The sequence below is a fragment of the Pelodiscus sinensis genome, chromosome 19 (genome assembly GCF_052426305.1).
Source record: "Pelodiscus sinensis isolate ZL-2025 chromosome 19, ASM5242630v1, whole genome shotgun sequence".
In the NCBI taxonomy this organism is placed as follows: Eukaryota; Metazoa; Chordata; order Testudines; family Trionychidae; genus Pelodiscus; species Pelodiscus sinensis.
In genome coordinates, this window is record NC_143070.1 from 3,965,790 (window position 1) to 3,985,153 (window position 19,364).

The window sequence follows — 19,364 nt, forward strand, 5'->3', positions numbered from 1 at the left end:
TAGGGGTTTGGAATGGGTCCCATATGAGGAGAGGTTAAAGCGACTGGGACTCTTCAGTTTAGAAAAGAGGAGACGGAGGGGGGATATGATAGAGGTCTATAAAATCATGAGTGGTGTGGAGAGGGCCGATAAAGAAAAGTTATTTATTAGTTCCCTAAATAGAAGAACTAGAGGACACCAAATGAAATTAATGGGTAGCAGGTTTAAAACTAATCAAAGAAAGTTCTTCTTCACACAGCGTGTAGTCAACCTGTGGAACTCCTTGCCAGAGGAGGCTGTTAAGGCTAGGACTATAATAGAGTTTAAAGAGAAGCTGGATAATTTCATGGAGGTTAGGTCCATAAAAGGCTATTAGCCAGGGGATAAAATGGTGACCTTGGCCTCTGTTTGTCAGAGGCTGGAGAGGGATGGCAGGAGACAAATCACTTGATCATTGTCTTCGGTCCACCCTCTCTGGGGCACCTGATGCTGGCCACTGTCGGCAGACAGGATACTGGGCTAGATGGACCTTTGGTCTGACCCAATACGGCCGTTCTTATGTTTCTCTCCTGAATCAGGGCAAAATGCAAACTTCCCACTGTGTGTGGGTGTCATTTCTTGGTCCAGAATTCCCAGCCCCTGGGCCCCTTGCCCAGTGCCCTGGGTAGGTTGCAGAGAACCCAGAGAGGCAGCTGTCTAACGTACATTGGCTTTTATGTTTTGAATAAAGGATTTCCTGGGGCGTAGTAAAGGATTCTTTGACCTGTGGATCGGTCTCCACAGGGAACCGGGCAAGACCTGGAAATGGGCCAATGGCACCGACTTCAACAACTGGTGAGTCCCCTTTTCTTCTTTTAACTCAGTAAATGTTGCGGCTTGTATTTAAAACAAGAGACTGGCCTTGTGGTTATAGCCTGGGCCTGTGATTTGGGCAATGGGGGTTCAGTGCCTGACTCCCCCTACGTTTCAAGTGTGACCTGGGGTGACTTGCTCAGGGCTGGATTTTCACTGCTGGGGAAGTTGCTCCTGCACCCATGCAGGGTTGTTTATGGTTTGCTGATGTTGCAGGTTTCCAATCGCAGGCGGAGAACAATGCGCTTTTCTGTACCACAGTGGGGTTGTCAGTTCAAGCTGCCAGAACAGTGAACGCTGGATCTGCAGCAAACCTGCCCAGAAACCAGAAGGCAAAATGAAGTGACCATGGCCTGGAAGAGGCAGCCTGGTCCTGTCAGTGGGGCTGTCCCAAGCTGCATCAGCATGTGTGGCACTCGATGTGCTGATGAAGAGGAGCAGCCCCAGCAGCAAGGAAGAGAGACGCTCATTGAAGGACAGCGCAGAGCTCCCCGGGAGTCTCTGCCACCCATTGGCCAGTTTGGGGTGCCCACCTACTTTCACCTCTTCTCAGCACCCACCATTTTTACCCTGGGGGTTTTCCAGTCCCAAGCCATCAGCTGGGACAGGTGCCAGCAAGGCCTGCTGGGAGTGGACACACGTGCTAAAAGCTCAGGGTCTGACCTATGGCACAGGGAAGGGAGGGGAAGCTTTTGACTTGGAAACTAGCAGGTAGCAGCTGAGCCTGCAGTGTCCTTCCCAATCAGAGACCCAGGGTGGGAGCCGCAGGGCTGGGCCAGTCACCAGTGATGTCGTGCGGGGCTGGCTGGAGATGTGCTGTCCCTGAAGCTGTGAAGCCAAGTGACTAGGTGAGTCCTGCAGCAAGCACTCAAACTCCTGCAGCTGCTTTGGAGGCCCTGCTGAGAGATCTGGGGGAGCATGGAAAGAAGCCGTGGGCATGAGAGCACTGGACTGTGAGGACAGACGGGTGTGTATGTACATAGCGTGTTTATATTTGTATAGAACTTGTAATTGTGAACATGTGTATAGTAGAAAACGTGTAAAGTTTTCTAAAGATATATTATATAATAAAAACATCCCTGATGATTTAATTTTGTAAACCTTAAGTCGTTATAATGAATTCCATTGGAAACGGGGTAGGTTTAGACAGGAAATAGTTAAAATAGGAAAACAAGAAATTAAAAATCACTTAGAAACGTTAGATGTCTGCAGGACCCCAGGGCCTGAAGAAATGCATCCTAGACCAGTGTTACGAGTACCCTGAGGGGTACACCAGAGAAGTCTGGGGGGGGGGGGTACATCAACAGATGTGAAATTTGGCAAAAAATGTCTGGGATTTTGCCCTGAAAAGTTGATCAGGCAGGGGGTGGCAGCACGTGTCTGTCCAAATGTACAGTTGGAGTCGCACAGCTGGACACTAACAGCCTCTCTGCGCATGCAGCCCAGTGCCTGGTGGAAAAAGCATGTGCCCATGTACATCACCGTCCCGCTCCCCTTCGCCTCCTGTTGTGGCGCTCGGCTGACTTCTGCACCGCTTAGCCGCACCACGACGGCGGAGCCCAAATGGACACTTGCTCCCCTGCGGAAGCCCGGCTGAGCAGCGCAGAAGTCAGCCGAGCACCATGGCGGGAGGCGAAGGGGAGCAGGGCGGTGACGTGCGGCGTGACAGAGGCTCCAGGCCCCGCCTCCTGGCCATGAACGTCACCGCCCCTTCCCTCTTCGCCTCCTGCTGTGGCGCTCAGCTGACTTTTGTGCTGCTCAGCCAGGCCGCTGCATGGGAACAAGAGGCGCAAGTGACCGTTTGGGTTCCGCCTCCCCCATGCAGTATGGGGAGTGCGTAGCTCAAATGGCCATTTGGGCTCCGCCGTCCCTCGAGTGAGAGGCAGGAGGGAGAGGAGAAGAGAAAGAGAGAGGCAGGAGGCGGAGGAGAGCTGAGAAAGAGGGGGTGGGGGAGGCAGTACGAGGAGGGAGAGAGAGAGAGGGCAGGAGAGACCGGAGGCTCAGGAGAGAAGATCTGGAAATCCCGTGTTACGACAGGCTAATTGGCTAGTTGGGTAATAATTAAATCACACTGCTTGTCATGAATGGCTAGTGGCCAGGCTGGGCAGGGATGGTGTCCCCAGCCTCTGTTTGTCAGAAGCTGGGAATGGGCGACGGGAGGGATCACAAGATGATTCCCTGTTCTGTTCACTCCCTCTTAGGCACCTGGCATTGGCCACTGGGTTGGATGGACCTTTTGTCTCCCCCATGTGGCCATTCTGGTGTTATGTTCACTTGTGAGTGCCACTGGTGTTACAGCTCTTAGGGTACGTCTAAACTACATGCCTCTGCCGGCAGAGGCATGTAGATTTGTTTGTTCAGCAAAGTCAAATGAAGCTGCGATTTAAATGATCGCGGCTTCATTTACATTTACATGGCTGCCAGCTGAGCCGACAAACAGCTGATCAGCTGTTTGTTGGCTCAGAGCGGCAGCCATGTAAATGTAAATGAAGCCCCGATCATTTAAATCGCGGCTTCATTTGCCTTTGCCGATATGTCTAATCTACATGCCTCTGCCGACAGAGGCATGTAGTCTAGACACAGCCTTACTGTTTCTTCAAAAACTCCTAGGCTCTCTCAAATGTAGAGCTGAGGTCATTTTGTAGAACACAGCTGGGTGCCCTGGTCAGTCCCCCCCCCCCTCCAGTGTTGCTTTTTTTGGGGGGAGGGGGGAGAGGGGGTTCAAAAAAAAAAATCAAAGAAAATGGAGGAGTGTGACGTCAAGTAGGAACCACCGAATGATCCTACCCAGCCTGCATCTCTGCGCCATCCTGTGTCCGCATGCTCGGTGACCCCGGACAACACATTCCCGGGGGAAAGTGTTTTCTACATTTCACACCCCCCCCGCGCACCCCCGCCCAAAAGGAGGGGCCATAGGTTCACACGGTAAGTGGCGTCCAGCCCGGGCAGCGACCCGCGCGCGTCTCCGTGTCTCGGAGAGGGGAGAGAGCCTGGGCAGCGGCTGCCGGATGTTACAGGGACCTGGCCGCGAAGGGCTGCGCGCAGGCGGCCAAAAGCAAAAGAGGTTGCGTGGGTGGGGGGAAGGGGCAGAGTACCCCCCCCACACACACACTTGGGCCACAGGCCTAATTCCGAGCGCGGGGTTTCCGCGGATCTCTTCGCGCACCCCGCCTCGTTGGTCAATGGGTGTCCGCAGCAGCGGGCGGAGCCCAGTTCCCGATCCCAGGTCTCTGTCTCCAAAGCGCTGCCCGCCCCTTGGCTGTTCTTCAAACGTCTCCTCTTCCAGACTCACTGGCTCCTCCCTGGGAACTTCACTGTGCGGGGCAGGGGGGTTTCTATCAGAACGGGGGCGGGGGAGAGGGACATGAACTTGTGGATTTTCATGGTCAACATTGAAAACGCTGCTTCCTGCCCAGCGCTAATTTCGGCCTTTTGCGGCAGGGTCTGACCCGAAAGACCCTCAGGGGAGGTCTCCGCTGCAGCCGCAGCCCCCCAGGGTTTGAACCCCGGCTCAAGCCCAATGTCCCGCCTCCACAGTGTGGCCAGGGGTCCAGTAGTTGAGCTTTCTGTTCAGAAAACAAATTTAGAAAATAGCCCACTTTTCTATTTCCTCAATCAGATGGAAGATAGGTTGTGATCTCACGTCACCTGTGTCTGGTATTTTTGTTGAAAGCATCTGGCAAACAGTCCTCTGCCTTCGCCCCTGTTGTGCTTCTCCAGGGCTTGGTCCCAGAGTCCTGTGGGGATAGAAGTAGGATTCCCAGGTGTCCAGGTTTGAAGCAGACAGTCCGGTGTCTACCAGCGTAGACACAACCCCAGAATTTAGTAAGGCATTTTATATGGTCTCGCATAATCTTATCAATAAATGAGGCAAATACAACTTAGATGGGGCTACTACAAGGTGGGTGCATAACTGGCTGGATAACCACTCAGAGAGTAGTTATTAATGGTTCACAACCCTGCTGGAAGGGCTTAAGTGGGGTTCCACAGAGGTCTGTTTTGGAACCAATTCTGTTCAATATCCTCATCAACGATTTAGATCTTGGCATAGAGAAGACCCTTATTAAGTTTGCAGATGATACCAAGCTGGGTTGGGTGTCTAGGATAGGGTCCTAATTTAAAGTGATCTGGACCAACTGGAGTAATGGTCTGAGCTCAATAGAATGAAGTTTAATAGGGACAAATGCAAAGTGCTCCACTTAGGAAGGAACAATCAGTTTCACACAAACAGAACGGGAAGTGACTGTCTAGGGGGCAGTACTGCAGAAAGGGATGTAGGGATCCATAGTTGACCACAAGTTAAATGCTGTTGTGATGCTGTTTCAAAAAAAAGCAAACATGATCCTGGGATGCATTAACAGGAGTGTCTTGCTCACAATACAATAAATCATTTTTCCCTCTACTGTGAGCTGATTAGGTCTCAGTTGGAGTATTATGTCCAGTTCTGGGCACCACATTTCAAGAAAAATGTGGAGAAATTGGAGATAGAATCATAGGACTGGAAGTGACCTCGAGAGGTCATCGAGTCCAGCCCCCCGCCCTCAAGGCAGGGCCAAGCTCTGTCTACACCATCCCTGACAGATGTCTATCTAACCTGTTCTTAAATATCTCCAGAGAGGGAGATTCCACCACCTCCCTTGGCAATTTATTCCAGTGTTTGACCACCCTGACAGTTAGGAATTTTTTCCTAATGTCCAATCCAAACCTCCCTTGCTGCACTTTAAGCCCATTACTCCTTGTCCTGTCCTCAGAAACCAAGAGGAACAAATTTTCTCCTTCCTCCTTGTGACACCCTTTTAGATATTTGAAGACCGTTATCATGTCCCCCCTTAATATTCTTTTTTCCAAACTAAACAAGCCCAGTTCATGAAGCCTGGCTTCATAGGTCATGTTCTCTAGACCTTTAATCATTCTTGTTGCTCTTCTCTGTACCCTTTCCAATTTCTCCACATCTTTCTTGAAATGTGGCGCCCAGAACTGGACACAGTACTCCAGCTGAGGCCAAACGAGCGCAGAGTAGAGCGGCAGAATGACTTCACGAGTTTTGCTTACAACACACCTGTTGATACAACCTAGAATCATATTTGCTTTTTTTGCAACAGCATCACACTGTTGACTCATATTCAACTTGTGGTCCACTATGACCCCTAGATTCCTTTCCGCCATGCTCCTTCCTAGACAGTCGCTTCCCATCTTGTATGTATGGAACTGATTGTTCCTTCCTAAGTGGAGCACTTTGCATTTCTCTTTATTAAACCTCATCCTGTTTACCTCTGACCAGTTCTCTAACTTGCTAAGGTCATTTTGAATTATGTCCCTATCCTCCAAAGAGGTTGTAACCCCACCCAGTTTGGTATCATCTGCAAACTTAATAAGCGTACTCTCTATCCCAATATCTACATCATTGATGAAGATATTGAACAGTACGGGTCCCAAAACAGACCCTTGCGGAACTCCACTTGTTATCCCTTTCCAGCAGGATTTAGCACCGTTAACAACAACTCTCTGACTACGGTTATCCAGCCAATTATGCACCCACCTTATCGTGGCCCTATCTAAGTTATATTTGCCTAGTTTATCAATAAGAATATCATGCGAGACCGTATCAAATGCCTTACTAAAGTCTAGGTATATGAGATCCACCGCTTCTCCCTTATCCACAAGGCTCGTTATCCTATCAAAGAAAGCTATCAGATTAGTGTGGCATGACTTGTTCTTCACAAACCCATGCTGGCTATTCCCTAACACTTTATTACCTTCAAAGTGTTTGCATATGATTTCCTTAATTACCTGCTCCATTATCTTCCCTGGAACAGACGTTAAACTGACTGGTCTGTAGTTTCCTGGGTGGTTCTTATTCCCCTTTTTATAGATGGGCACAATATTTGCCCTTTTCCAGTCTTCTGGAATCTCCCGTCTGCCATGATTTTTCAAAAATCATAGCTAAAGGCTCAGATACCTCCTCTGTCAGCTCCTTGAGTATCCTGGGATGCATTTCATCAGGACCTGGTGACTTGCTGACATCTAACTTTCCTAAGTGATTTTTAACTTGTTCTTTGTGTATCCTATCTTCTAAACTTACCCTCTCTCTGCTTGTATTCTCTGCTTGAGATGGTCCAGAGCAGAGCAACAAGAATGATTAAAGGTGCAGAGAACATGAGCTATGAGGGAATACTGAAAGAACTGGGCTTCTTTAGGGTTGCTAGATGGTTTCAACAAAAATACCGGACACACTTAACATCACATCACAATCTACATTACATCTTATTTAGAAAATACCGGACATTTCTATTTTCTCAATTTGTGGGAGATATATAAGGGCAGGTTAGACAGACATCTATCTGGGATGGTCGTTGGACCGTTGTTTAAGATTTTTTTAAGTTACAGACTAACACAGCTTCTCTAGTAAAGTAGAATATTAGTTCAACTAAAAGATAAGTGAATCCAGATGATTACTGAGCATCATTAAAAGGTGGTGTGAATGACACATAGAAAGAGAAAAATTAGGCTTTTATAATGCCACAGCACAACACAATATGTCACTCTCACCCTGTGGCGGGCCACTCCCGCCTACCCTCTTAAGTCCACGGCTCTCTGGCCTGAGTCCACAACACGGTTTAACGCTGGCCCTTTAAGACATGGCCAAGGACCTCCGATCTGAGTCCAGAACAGTTTAGGGTTGTAGCGGGGACACCTCCCCAAGTAGGGGGACGAAGGCCCACCCTACTCCACCAGGTCCTGGCCCAGGGCCCTGAGAGTGACCGGGTAGCAGGTCACTCCCTCAGCAAGGCAATCCAGCCAAAATACGCCTCGGTTCTCTGGGCAGCAGAGGCTACTCCCACGCCTGCTCCTGCCCTGGGCCACCTCCTACCGGGTTCCCTGGGGTTCCTTCCCCTGTACTCACCCAGCTTGCTGCGCTCTCTGGGCCGGCATCTCCTCGGCAGGCAGCTCCTGGGTCGTACCAGCTCACCTACAAGTCCCCTCCGGCCTGTCCTGGAGTCTCTGGCAACAGCTGTGCAGGAGCCCCCTTCACAGGTCCTTCTCCTCCGGCTGTCTCTCCAGAGTGAGTCCTTCCCCAGGCTTTTATAGTGGAGCTACAGCCGGGGCATTCTCGGTACGGCTGCGAGGGAGGGGCCTCTGTAGCCAGGTAACCTGGCTGGGCTCTGCAGGTTCAGTGTGAGGCTGCCTCGCCCCGTCACACACCCTATTGAAACATTTCCTGAGTTATTGGGTGTCCAATAGCATCAAATCTGGTTAATTTAATTTCTTTTCTCATTTCAACATTCACATAAAAACCTATTTAGAAATTAAACACAAGGCCAGAATGCATGTTATTATCTAACATTATCTGAGTATCACTGGTAAGAACAGACACAGCCAATCAATCAGAGCTGGGGATCTGACCCCAGTGGGGCGCTAGGTCATTTCACCAGCTGGGGGGCTGGGCTAGGGGATTTCAGTGCAGATGCCCCAAGTCGGTTGGGCCAGGACTCAGACCCAGCTTGGCTGGTCAGTGTATTCAGGCCAAACTCACCATCAAGCTCTACTTGAAAGAGGTTCCCTGATCACCCCACGTATCCAAACTCCATCTCAGATGTAGTCGAGGGAGCTGCTTTGAAATTGCCCTTAGGAAGGGCTCTGCCGGCCCTGCCAGACCCAGCGGGAACAGGCCGTAGCTACCGCTGGCTGCAGAATGGAGGTTCAAGTGACCATGTCTCCGCTTTTGGAGCCCCCACGTCTGTCAGAGAGAGCAGAGGGGGGAAATGTGTCGTGTGCTGCTGAGAGGATGGAGCCAGAAGATTCTGGGGGCATCCCTCCGACGGGTGAAGTAAGGGAGGGTTAAGTCGAGCACAGAGGTTTCCCTGTGCCGCGGGAGTGTTGGTTGGCCCCGGGGTTTGGCCGTGCCGTGGGAGCAGAGGTGTTGGCCTGGCCGGGCTGGGCCAGGCTGCGCCACAGAAGGGGGTTTGGTCCCAGGGCAGGCGCCTGTGGGGGTTTGGCCCTGCTGCAGGAGGGGTGGGGTGTTTCCCCCTGGGGCAGGCTCCGGCCAGGGGTTGGCCCCAGGGTAGGCACACGCAGGGTTTCTATGTGCCGTGGGGGCGGGGAGTCGGGACCCGCAAGAGGCACGTGCTGGCTTTCCTCTCGGTGTTGATGCTTTTTTTTTTTTTTTTGGTTGGGGGAGAGGGAGTTAAAAAAAAATCAAATAAAGGGCGGAGGAGGCGTGATGCCGAAAAGTGGGAACCACCGAATGATTCTGACCCCGCCTGCATCTCTGCACCACACCCTTGTCGAGTTACTGCTGCCCATGCTCTGTGACAACACACAATCCCTGGGGAAGGTGCTTTCTACATTGCACACTCCCCGTCCCCCCCCCCACACACGGGGGGGGGGGGCGGCAGGTTCACACTCGCTAAGCGGAGTCCAGCCCGGGCAGCGGCCTGTGCACATCTCCGTGTCTCGCAGGGGAGGGAGCAGCCACTCCCGGGCTGTTTGCAGGGGCAGGGCCAGGCCACTGGGAAAGCTGTGAGCGGGACCCCGTGGCGGGGGGGGGGAGAGATCCGGCAGCGGCGGTCCTGGCAGCGCCCACAGGGACCCGACCCTGAAGGGCTGCGCACAGGTGGCCAAAAGCAAAAGGGGTTGCGTGGGGGGATGAAGCGGGGGGTAGAGGAAGGAGTGAGGGGCAGAGTAGCCCCCCCCTTACCTGGGCCACAGGCCTAATTCCGAGCGCGGGGCTTCCGCGGGTCTCTTCCGCGCACCCCGCCTCGTTGGTCAATGGAGCTGCGCCTCCGGCCGTGTCTGCAGCAGCGGGCGGTGCCCAGTTCCCGATCCCAGCTCCCTGGTCTTTGTCTCCACGGTGCTGACAGCCCCTTGGCTGTTCTGTCAGCGTCGCCTGTTCCAGACTCACTGGCCCCGCCTGAATCGCCCTTGGAATCTCACTGTGCAGAGCAGGATTCTCATCTGTTTTCTATCAGAACGGGGGCGGGGGAGAGGGACATGAACTTGTGGATTTTCATGTCAACATTGAAAATGCTGCTTCCTGCTCAGCTCTAACTTCTGGACTTTTGCAGCAGGGTCTGACCCGAAAGACCCTCAGGGGAGGTCTCTGCTGCAGCCCCCGCCCCCCAGGGTTTGAACCCCGGCTCAAGCCCAACTCCCCGCCTCCACAGTGTGGCCAGGGGTCCAGTAGTTGAGCTTTCTGTTCAGAAAACAGATTAAGAAAATAGAAGTGTCGGCTATTTTCTAAATCAGAATTTAGTAAGGCATTTTACATGGTCTCGCATGATCTTCTTATCAATAAACGAGGCAAATACAACTTAGATGGGGCTACTATAAGGGGGGTGCATAACTGGCTGGATAACCACTCAGAGAGTAGTTATTAATGGTTCACAACCCTGCTGGAAGGGCATAACAAGTGGGGTTCTGCAGAGGTCTGTTTTGGAACCAGTTCTGTTCCATATCTTCATCAACGATTTAGATATTGGCCTAGAGAGGACGCTTATTAAGTTTGCAGATGATACCAAGCTGGGTGGGGTGACTAGTGCTTTTGAGGATAGGGTCCTAATTTAAAATGATCTGGACCAACTGGAGTAATGGTCTGAGCTCAATAGAATGAAGTTTAATAGGGACAAATGCAAAGTGCTCCACTTAGGAAGGAACAATCAGTTTCACACTAACAGAACAGGAAGTGACTGTCTAGGGGGCAGTACTGCAGAAAGGGATGTAGGGATCCATAGTTGACCACAAGTTAAATGTTAGTTAACAGTGTGATGCTGTTGCAAAAAAGCAAACATGTTCCTGGGATGCATTAACAGGAGTATTGTGAGCAAGACACAGTAAATCATTTTCCCCCTCTACTGTGAGCTGATTAGGTCTCAGTTGGTGTATTATGTCCAGTTCTGGGCACCGCATTTCAAGAAAAAGATGGAGAAATTAGAGATGGTCCAGAGCAGAACAACAAGAATGATTAAAGGTGCAGAACAACAAGAATGGTTAAAGGTGCAGAGAACATGAGCTATGAGGGAATACTGAAAGAACTGGGCTTCTCTAGGGTTGCCAGAGGGTTTCAACAAAAATACCAGACACACTTGACATCACATCACAATCTACATTACATCTTATTTAGAAAATACCGGACATTTCTATTTTCTCAATTTGTTTTCTGAACAGAAAGCTCAAATACTGGACTGTCTGGTGCAAAACTGGATACCTGGCAACCATCGGCTTGTTTAGTTTGGAAAAGAGATGACTGAGAGGGGACATGATAGCGGTTTTCAAATATCTAAAAGGGTGTCACAAGGAGGAGGGAGAAAAATTCTTCTTCTTGGGCTCTGACAGGACAGGACAAGAAGCAATGGGCTTAAATTTTTAAATGGGCCAACTCCAGCGGGAACAGGCCGTAGTTACCACTGGCTGCAGAATGGAGGTTCAAGTGCCCATGTATCCGCTTTTGGAGCCCCCACGTCTGTCAGAGAGAGCAGAGGTGGGAAACGAGTCGTGTGCTGCTGAGAGGGTGGAGCCAGAAGCTTCTGTGAGAATCCCTCCGACGGGTGAAGAGAGCAGCACGATCCATCCTACAGGTACCGTGACCTTTCTGGGGCCTTCTTACAACGTCCCCTTCCCAAGGCCTCAACAGACCATTAGGTCAGACTGCTGCAGTCTGTGGCCTTAGATCTGAGATATAGACCCCTCTTCAATGAGTTAACTGCTTAAACGGGCAGGCATGGCGCAATGGGCCAGCCAGGCTGGAGAGCTGTGGGCTGCTCTGGCCAGGCCATGTCCACCGTGTTACAGTGTGGGTGGGCGGGGAACTTCTCCCACTGACACAGCCGCTTCGCTCTAACCAATAAACACCCCCCAGGTCTCCGGTTACACATTTATATGCAGGGGGAGTGGTGGCTGCCTGCGGACACCAGCTTCTGCCTGCACCCCTTCTCCCGCCATGCTGCTGCCTCTGATGTAGAGGCAGCAGCCCTGGAAGGACAGCGCTGCATGTAACTGTGAAGGTTACCGTGTTCACGTTCACACTTTCATATCCCTACTGATAACGTTCTCACGGAAGGGGGAAATCTCTGAAAGAGTATGTTTATACAACAAAGTTAATTCCAAATATCAGCCTGTGGCAAGGGCCCTCTTCCCCAAGCCTCCACCGAGTATGCATCCTCCCCTTAGTCCCCAAATTTAGGGGTTTTGCAGCAGGTCTCAATGGTAGGGAGCCTACGATAGGCTGGTTCCCTCCCTAGCTGCCTTTACCTAATGCTAGTCAAAATTGTTCTCTCCAATTTCTTCCTCTCTGTCTCCACCACCATTCTTTCATCCTCTCACTCTCCCCTCCAGCCACCAAATATTTAGGCTTTTAAAGGCCCTCAGATAGACAGCACGCTGTCACCACAGGAGGAATATTGTGCTGGGAGAGGTCGAGGTGGGTGAGGAGGCATCTAAATTGGGCTTTCAGTCGGCCGAAGGCCCCCTCAACCATGATGCGAGCCCTGCTGAGCCTGGCATTGAAAGCCTGCCAGGAGGGGCTGAGGTGTCCCACATAGGGCTTCATGAGCCAGGGCTGTAGGGGGTAGGCCGCATCCCCCACCAGGGACACTGGCATGTCCACGTCCCTGATCCTGATGTGACAGTCGGGGAAGAAAGTCCCGGCGTGCAGCCTCTGGCACACGGAGGAGTTGCGGTATACCCCCGTGTCGTGTGCCTTGCCGGACCAGCCCACATTGATGTCTGTGAACTGGCCCTGGTGGTCAGACACGGCCTGCAGGATCACCGAGAAGTACCCCTTCCTGTTGACATAGTGTAGACATACCCATAGTTATTTTGAAATAACGCTAGCTATTTGAGAATGATTTTGCTGTATAAACTAAGGACGTGAAGGACTAGTAATAAGGGGTACTTCAAAGTGGCAGTGCTGCATGGAGCCCGGGATCAGCTGTGCAGCGCTGCTCCTTTGAAACATCTCCACAGTGTTTCAAAGCAGTAGTGCCACATGGAGCCCGGGGTCAGCTGGGGACTCCCTAGCTGACCCCCAACTCTGTGCAGCATTTCTGCAGAACCTGAGATCAGCTGAGTCCCCAGCTGATTCTGGACTCCAGCGCGGCATTTCAAAGCTTGCAGAGCCCTGGAGTCAGCAGGGAGAGGTCCCCCGCTGACTCTGGGTTCTCTGGAGATGCCATGCAGAGCCCAGAATCAGTCCCCAGATGACCCCAGCTGCATGTGGTGCGGCATTTCAATGAGGCAGCTCCACATGGAGCCTGGCATCAGCGGGGGATTCTGAGGAGTGCTTCCACTTTGAAATGCACAAGAGCCCCAATGGGGAGGAATGTGGAAGTGCCTATCGACTAGTGAAGTAGTTAATGGAAATTCCATCGACTCCTCGAGCTTTTCCCTCCAGTTGCAAACTATCCCCCTTCACAGGCAACTTCCAGCAGATGCTGTGAGCGCTAACGGCTCCGTCTGTTACAGGTTGGCTCTCTGCGATGAAGGCCCGGGCACTTCCCCTGGCCGTGCTGAGCCTGGTTCTCAACCTCATTTTTATCAGCGTCCTCATTGCCCGCCCAGGTGAGTGTGGAGCCTGCACTGTCCATATCTCTGCACCTGGTGCTCAGGGTCTCACTGGCAGCATCTGCACCTGCAGGGGGGCAAAACTGGGGCTGCAGCAAAGGAGCCCAAGCAGGAAATGTGGCTCCAACCCAGAGCATGCGGCGGTAGGGAGTGAGGAGGGAGGCACTGTCCTCTCCCTGTTGCAAAGGGGAAAATGTCTTGGCACAAGCTCAGCTAACCCTGGGGTACAGTGTGTGTGTGTGTGGAGGGTCAGGGTCGGTTCCTTGTTAGTGTCACTGGAGACTTAGTCCCTTGGCTACAGAGGGAAACGGGAAAATCTCTCACCCTGCTGCTTTCTCATCTCCAGCCAAGACACGTGAGCCGTGCCCGGCTGGAGCTGCCTGCCCAGATGGCTGGGTCGGGTACCTGGGGAAGTGTTACTATTTCTCAGAGCTGGAAGCAAACTGGACCGACAGCCAGAAGAACTGCTCTGCCCTCGGTGCTTCCCTGGTGGGGATTGACTCGCAGCAGGAGATGGTGAGACAGATTCTGGGCTGCACGGGGTAGGGGTGGCAAAGGCGGCTCTACGCTGGGCTTGTCCTGGGGCTGGCCCGGTCCCAGATGCTGCTTGTGTTTAGGGCAACTTCTCCCAGTACACAAAAGCTGGAGCTCCGAGTGCTCCGCCCACCCCCGATCCTCCCCAGACGCTGGGCAGGGAGTCGGAGCTACGTGGGGCTCGTGTGCCAACCCCCTGCTCCTAGGGAATTCCCAGTGGGGGAATCCAGATGCTTCCCAGCCCCTTTTATGTGACAGAAGCAGCCTTGCCAGACCAGCATTTGGTAACTGTGCATGGGGCTCTTCAAAACCATGTGACTGACTTTAGAACAACAGCTCTGAGCGTTTCAGGGGAGAGCGAGTTGGTCTGTAATTGGAAAAACTTAAACAACAAATAGTCTAGTAGCACCTTAAAGACTCACGAAACAGGCAGATGGGACCATGAGCTTTCATGGGCACAGCCCCCTTCTTCCATGAGCTCTGAGAGTGCTGTGTTCCCGTGTTGTAGCTTTTAGGGGGTCACATTTTCTCTGCAGCCACAAGGGCTAGAAACTCACCTTTTAAATGAAAGACGAGACTCTTGTAATCTCCAGGAGCTGTGTGTTAAGAAAAGAACCAAACAGCAGGAGATTCTCGGTAAAATCGAGAGAAGTTGCTAAGAACACAAGTGTGCTCAGGGTCTAGATGCTGCTAAGAAGCTGAGATGCTAAATAACGGAGCTGATTGAAAGTCGGAAATTGCATCAGCGGGAAATTCCGATCATTTGACATTTGTTTCTCTCCTGAATCAGGGCAAAATGCAAACTTCCCACCGCGTGTGGCTGTCATTTCTTGATGCAAAATTCCCAGCCTCTGGCCCCCCTGCCCAGTGGCCTGGGTAGGTTGCAGAGAACCCAGAGAGGCAGCTGTCTAATGTACATTGGCTTTAATGTTTTGAATAAAGGATTTCCTGGGGCGCAGTAAAGGAATCTTTGACCAGTGGATCGGGCTCCACAGGGAACCGGGCCAGATCTGGAAATGGGCCAATGGCACCAACTTCAACAACTGGTGAGTCCCCTTTTCTTCTATTAACTCAGTAAATGTTGCGGCTTCTATTTAAAACAAGAGACTGGCCTTGTGGTTACAGCCTGGGCCTGTGATTTGGACAATGGGGGTTCAGTGCCTGATTTCCCCCTATATTTGCAGTGTGACCTGAGGTGAATTGCTCAGGGCTGGATTTTCACTGCTGGGGAAGCTGCTCCTGCACCCGTGCAGGGTTGTTCATGGTTTGTTGCTGTTGCAGGTTTCCAGTCGCAGGCGGAGAACAATGCGCTTTTCTGAGCCACAGAGGGGTTGCCAGTTCAAGCTGCCAGAACAGTGAACGCTGGATCTGCAGCAAACCTGCCCAGAAACCAGAAGGCAAAATGAAGTGACCATGGCCTGGAAGAGGCAGCCTGGTCCTGTCAGTGGGGCTGTCCCAAGCTGCATCAGCGTGTGCGGCACTCGATGTGCTGACAAAGAGGGGCAGCCCCAGCAGCAAGGAAGAGAGACGCTCGTTGAAGGACAGCACAGAGCTTCCCCGGGAGTCTCTGCCACCCATTGGCCCGTTTGGGGTGCCCACCTACTTTCACCTCTTCTCAGCACCCACCATTTCTACCCTGTGGGTTTTCCAGTCCCAAGACATCAGCCAGTACAGGCAGCCTGGTGGGACAGGTGGCAGCAGGGCCTGCTGGGAGTGGACGCAGGGGATAAAAGCCCAAGCTCTGACCTATGGCACAGGGAAGGGAGGGGAAGCTTTTGACTTGGAAACTAGCAGGGAGCAGCTGAGCCTGCAGTGTCCTTCCCAATCAGAGACCCAGGGTGGGAGCTGCAGGGCTGGGCCAGACACCAGTGATGTCCTGCGGTGCTGGCTGGAGATGTGCTGTCCCTGCAGCCGTGAAGCCAAGTGACTGGGTGAGTCCTGCAGCCTGCAGGAAGGACTCAAACTCCTGCAGCTGCTTTAGAGCCCCCCCTGAGAGATCTGGGGGAGCATGGAAAGAAGCTGTGGGCATGAGAGCACTGGACTGTGCAAGGACAGACGGGTGTGTATGTACATAGCGTGTTTATATTTGTATAGCACTTGTAATTATGAACATGTGTATAGTAGAAAACAAAGTTTTCTAACGATATATTTTTATATAAAATAAAAACATCCCTGAGGGAAGCTGATTTAATTTTGTAAACCTTAAGTCCTTATATTGAATTCCAGTGGAAACGGGGTAGGTTTAGACAGGAAATAGTTAAAATAGGAAAACAAGAAGTTAAAAATCACTTAGAAACGTTAGATGTCTGCAGGTCCCCAGGGCCTGAAGAAATGCATCCTACTCCAGTGTTACGAGTACTCTGAGGGGTACACCAGAGAAGTCTGGGGGGGGGGGGTACATCAACAGGTGTGAAGTTTGGCAAAAAATGTCTGGGATTTTGCCCTGAAAAGATGATCAGGGAGGGGGCGGCAGCACGTGTCTGTCCAAATGAACAGTTGGAGTCGCACAGCTGGACACTAACAGCCTCTCTGCACATGCAGCCCAGTTCCTGGTGGAAAAGGCAGGTGGGTCTCACCTGAGCTACCATCACTGCAGCCAGGGCAGTTCCAAGCTGAGAGGACGGATTTTGGTGGGGAGAAAAAAAAAGTCACTTCCACGGCTGCCTCCCCTCGTTCGGTTCCTCTCTGGCAGCCTCCCCAGGATGCTCTAGAAGCGAGGGCGGCTGAACCTGGAGATGCGCGTTACCCCTACTCCCACCCCCACCAGCAGCTCAGTACCACGCATCCTCCTGGCCCCTTCTTCGTGGCGCTGTGGAGAGGAGCGCAAAGACGGTGGCGCTGCACAATAAGCTTTGTTCCACGTCAGTGGCATAGAAAGGGGGTGGGGAGGGCAGTTGTCCCCTGGCACCACGCGAGGGGCACCGGGCTGGGGTGGGAACATTCAGCCCCACGCGGCGAGCCCGGCACTGGCAGGCCACTTGCTCCTTGCAGACAAGCCAGGGAGGCAGGGCTGGGCAGCAGGAGCAGACGCCTCAAAGGTGACTGGCTCTGGGGGAGGGGAGGGGTATTGGGTTAGAACAGGGGGGCTGGAGGTGCCTGGTTCTGGAGGAGAGGTGGGTGCATTGGGTTAGAGTGGGAGGGAGGGGCTGGGGGCACTTTTTTTTTTTTAAGTGATACTTTATTTAAAAAAAAGTTTGAGAAGCACTGGCGTAGAATTCTCGCGGAGCTGATGCAGGAGCTAGCTGAGCCTTTAGCTCTCATCTTCGAAAAGTCAGGGGCGTGGGGAGAGATTCCAGAAGCCTGGGGAAGGGCAAATCTAGTGCCCATCTCTAAAAAGGGAAATCAGAATGGGTAGCAGTCATGTTATTTGTGACCTTCCTTCCTTCTTGCATTTGCTGGCTTCCAGTGCAAAGCCCTGGGCTGTTCCCCTCCCTCCTCCCTTCTTGGCACACGCCCCGCCACTGCGTGTGTAGCAGTTTGCCTCGTGGGATGTGGTTTACCGGGGCAGTCGACAAATGCCTTTGATGTCGACCGCGGAGCGTCCAGACTGCCCCACTGTGCCGACAAACAACTGATCGGCACAGCACAGCAGCCATTTAAATTGAAATAAAGCAGCGATTATTTAAATCCGCGCTTCATTTTCCTATGCCAGGTAGCCTAATCTATATGCCTCTATCGCCAGAGGCATGTAGTCTAGATGTACCCTATGTCTGATCTTGCTAAAACAAAAGGAAAAACTATGCAGCGTTTTAAAGAATAGATTAGTCTTTAAAATGCTGCATAACTTTTCCTTTTGGTTTAGGATGACACAGCATATCCCAAGGATTTTGCAACCCCTAGGTCAATACTCCCCCCAGAGTCTCCACTGGGTGCCACTGCATCCCCTCAATCAAGTAGATTTATGTATAAACTTAAAAGACAAGAAATGGTCTGGTGGCACTTTATAGACTAACTGAACATGTAGATGGGATCATGAACTTTTGCGGGCACAGCCCACGTCTTCAGATGACCAGAGCTTTGAGTTTAGAATTGTGTATGTAATTCCAAGGACTTTGCAAACCCTAATGGACTATCAAGTCTTTGCACTTGCACAGAACCTGATCTCCACAGAACTCTACGGGTGAACTTGTTCACACTAATCACAGAGAGGATGGAATTAAGGCAGAAGCAGGGGATACCCAACAGCTGCCCCGTTCCCACAGTTCAGTGGCAGGTGTAGGAACAGGCATCTATGGTTTATGGCATCCGTGGAGGGGGCAGGGGGAAGCCTGTAATACACATTTGTAAGAGCGCTTCCCTCTAGTCCAGTTGGCTGCCTCCCCCTATGTTGGGGGAGGAAAAGGCGATGCCCGGTTTCTCTCTGGTGCTGATCTGAGCGCCAGACTATTTGCTGTTTTTTTGATTTTATGCTGTACAGACTAACTGGGCTACCCCTCTGAAGCTGCTGAGCTGGGGGTCCAGTGTCTCAGCCAGACCCAGGTGGGAGGAGGGTGCAGCCAGAAGGGCGGGCAGGGAGCTGAGATCTGTGCACCCCCCCCCCCCCACACACACACAGGGATGCTCTGGTTCCTTCCCTGACCCCAGTACACTGACTAAGAGACAGGGACCTCAGACTGCAGCACAACCGTTCTCTTTCCATTCCTGCTCCGGCTCCCCTGGGTCGGAACAGCGCAACGAGAGCAGCCCCAGGGCAGCCCGTTCGCATGAGATCACCGCTCTCACAGACCCAGCTCCGAGCAGCGCTCATCCCGCCTTGGGGGGAGGCAGCTGGGGCCGGGCCCAGTGCCCTGCGACCCGCCCTCCCCATACAGCCCCAGGCTCCGTGTATGTCTCACCCTCTCCCTGCTGTGGGAGATGTACCTCCCACAAGTTCATGCCCGCCCCAAGCGGAGCTCGGTCCCAGCCCTGCAGAGAAGCAAATTCTCCCCCCCCCCCCCATTATCCTGGGCTCTGCGTGACCCCCCCCCATGGGGTGAGTCCCCTTCCCCTCCCCCACCCAACACCATGCCCTCCCTCGAATGATCCAGCTCCCAGCGCCGCGCGTCTTCCAGCCCCAGTTCCCTCCTTTCCCCCGACAGCGCCCTGCAGTCCGGGTACCGCTCCCACCGCCCCCCAAGCCGCGCTCACCAGCGCCTCGGCAGCGCGGATGGACCCTCCGGGCCTAGCCTGAGTCCTGGCAGTGGAAAGGCGGATAAGAAACTCCGTGTCACTGCAAACCCGCCACCACTGCGCCTGATGCCGCGGCTGCTGCTGCGCTGAGTGGGGCGATGCAGTTTCTGTGGCTGGGAGATGGTTTGACAATCAGCGGGCGTTGCCCCTTCCACCGACCAGCCCCCCCCGGGCTGGAGCTTGAGTCAGGCCTGGCAGCGAGACAGGCTGCTTCAGACGCCAGTGGACAGGCGTGTGCCAAGAAGAGAGGAGGAGGGCAAACAGCCCAGGGC

General features: G+C 52.7%; 2 protein-coding genes across 12 annotated transcripts in view; one reads left to right on the forward strand and one right to left on the reverse strand.

The window, feature by feature from the left end:
• The window catches only part of LOC102463843 (C-type lectin domain family 2 member B-like), a 64,043-nt gene extending 44,679 nt beyond the window's left edge, over positions 1-19,364 (reverse strand). For 4 of the 11 annotated variants that reach the window (XM_089771754.1, XM_089771751.1, XM_089771749.1 and 1 more), the window contains exons 1-4: positions 9,530-9,830; positions 8,366-8,569; positions 7,736-8,035; positions 4,480-4,568 (exon numbers count right to left, since the gene is read on the reverse strand). The gene's annotated coding sequence lies outside the window, so the exon portion shown is untranslated. Of the gene's footprint in view, positions 1-4,479; positions 4,569-7,735; positions 8,036-8,365; positions 8,570-9,529; positions 9,836-14,480; positions 14,869-19,050 lie in introns of those variants that run through there. The other 7 variants (XM_089771752.1, XM_089771747.1, XM_089771748.1 and 4 more) reach the window with 6 other exon arrangements.
• LOC102445784 (early activation antigen CD69-like) lies at positions 10,089-16,265 on the forward strand. Its single transcript, XM_075913825.2, has 5 exons — positions 10,089-11,405; positions 13,291-13,386; positions 13,736-13,905; positions 14,866-14,969; positions 15,205-16,265. The coding sequence occupies exons 1-5, from the start codon at positions 11,198-11,200 to the stop codon at positions 15,332-15,334; spliced, it is 708 nt and encodes a 235-aa protein (XP_075769940.2). The 5' UTR covers positions 10,089-11,197; the 3' UTR covers positions 15,335-16,265.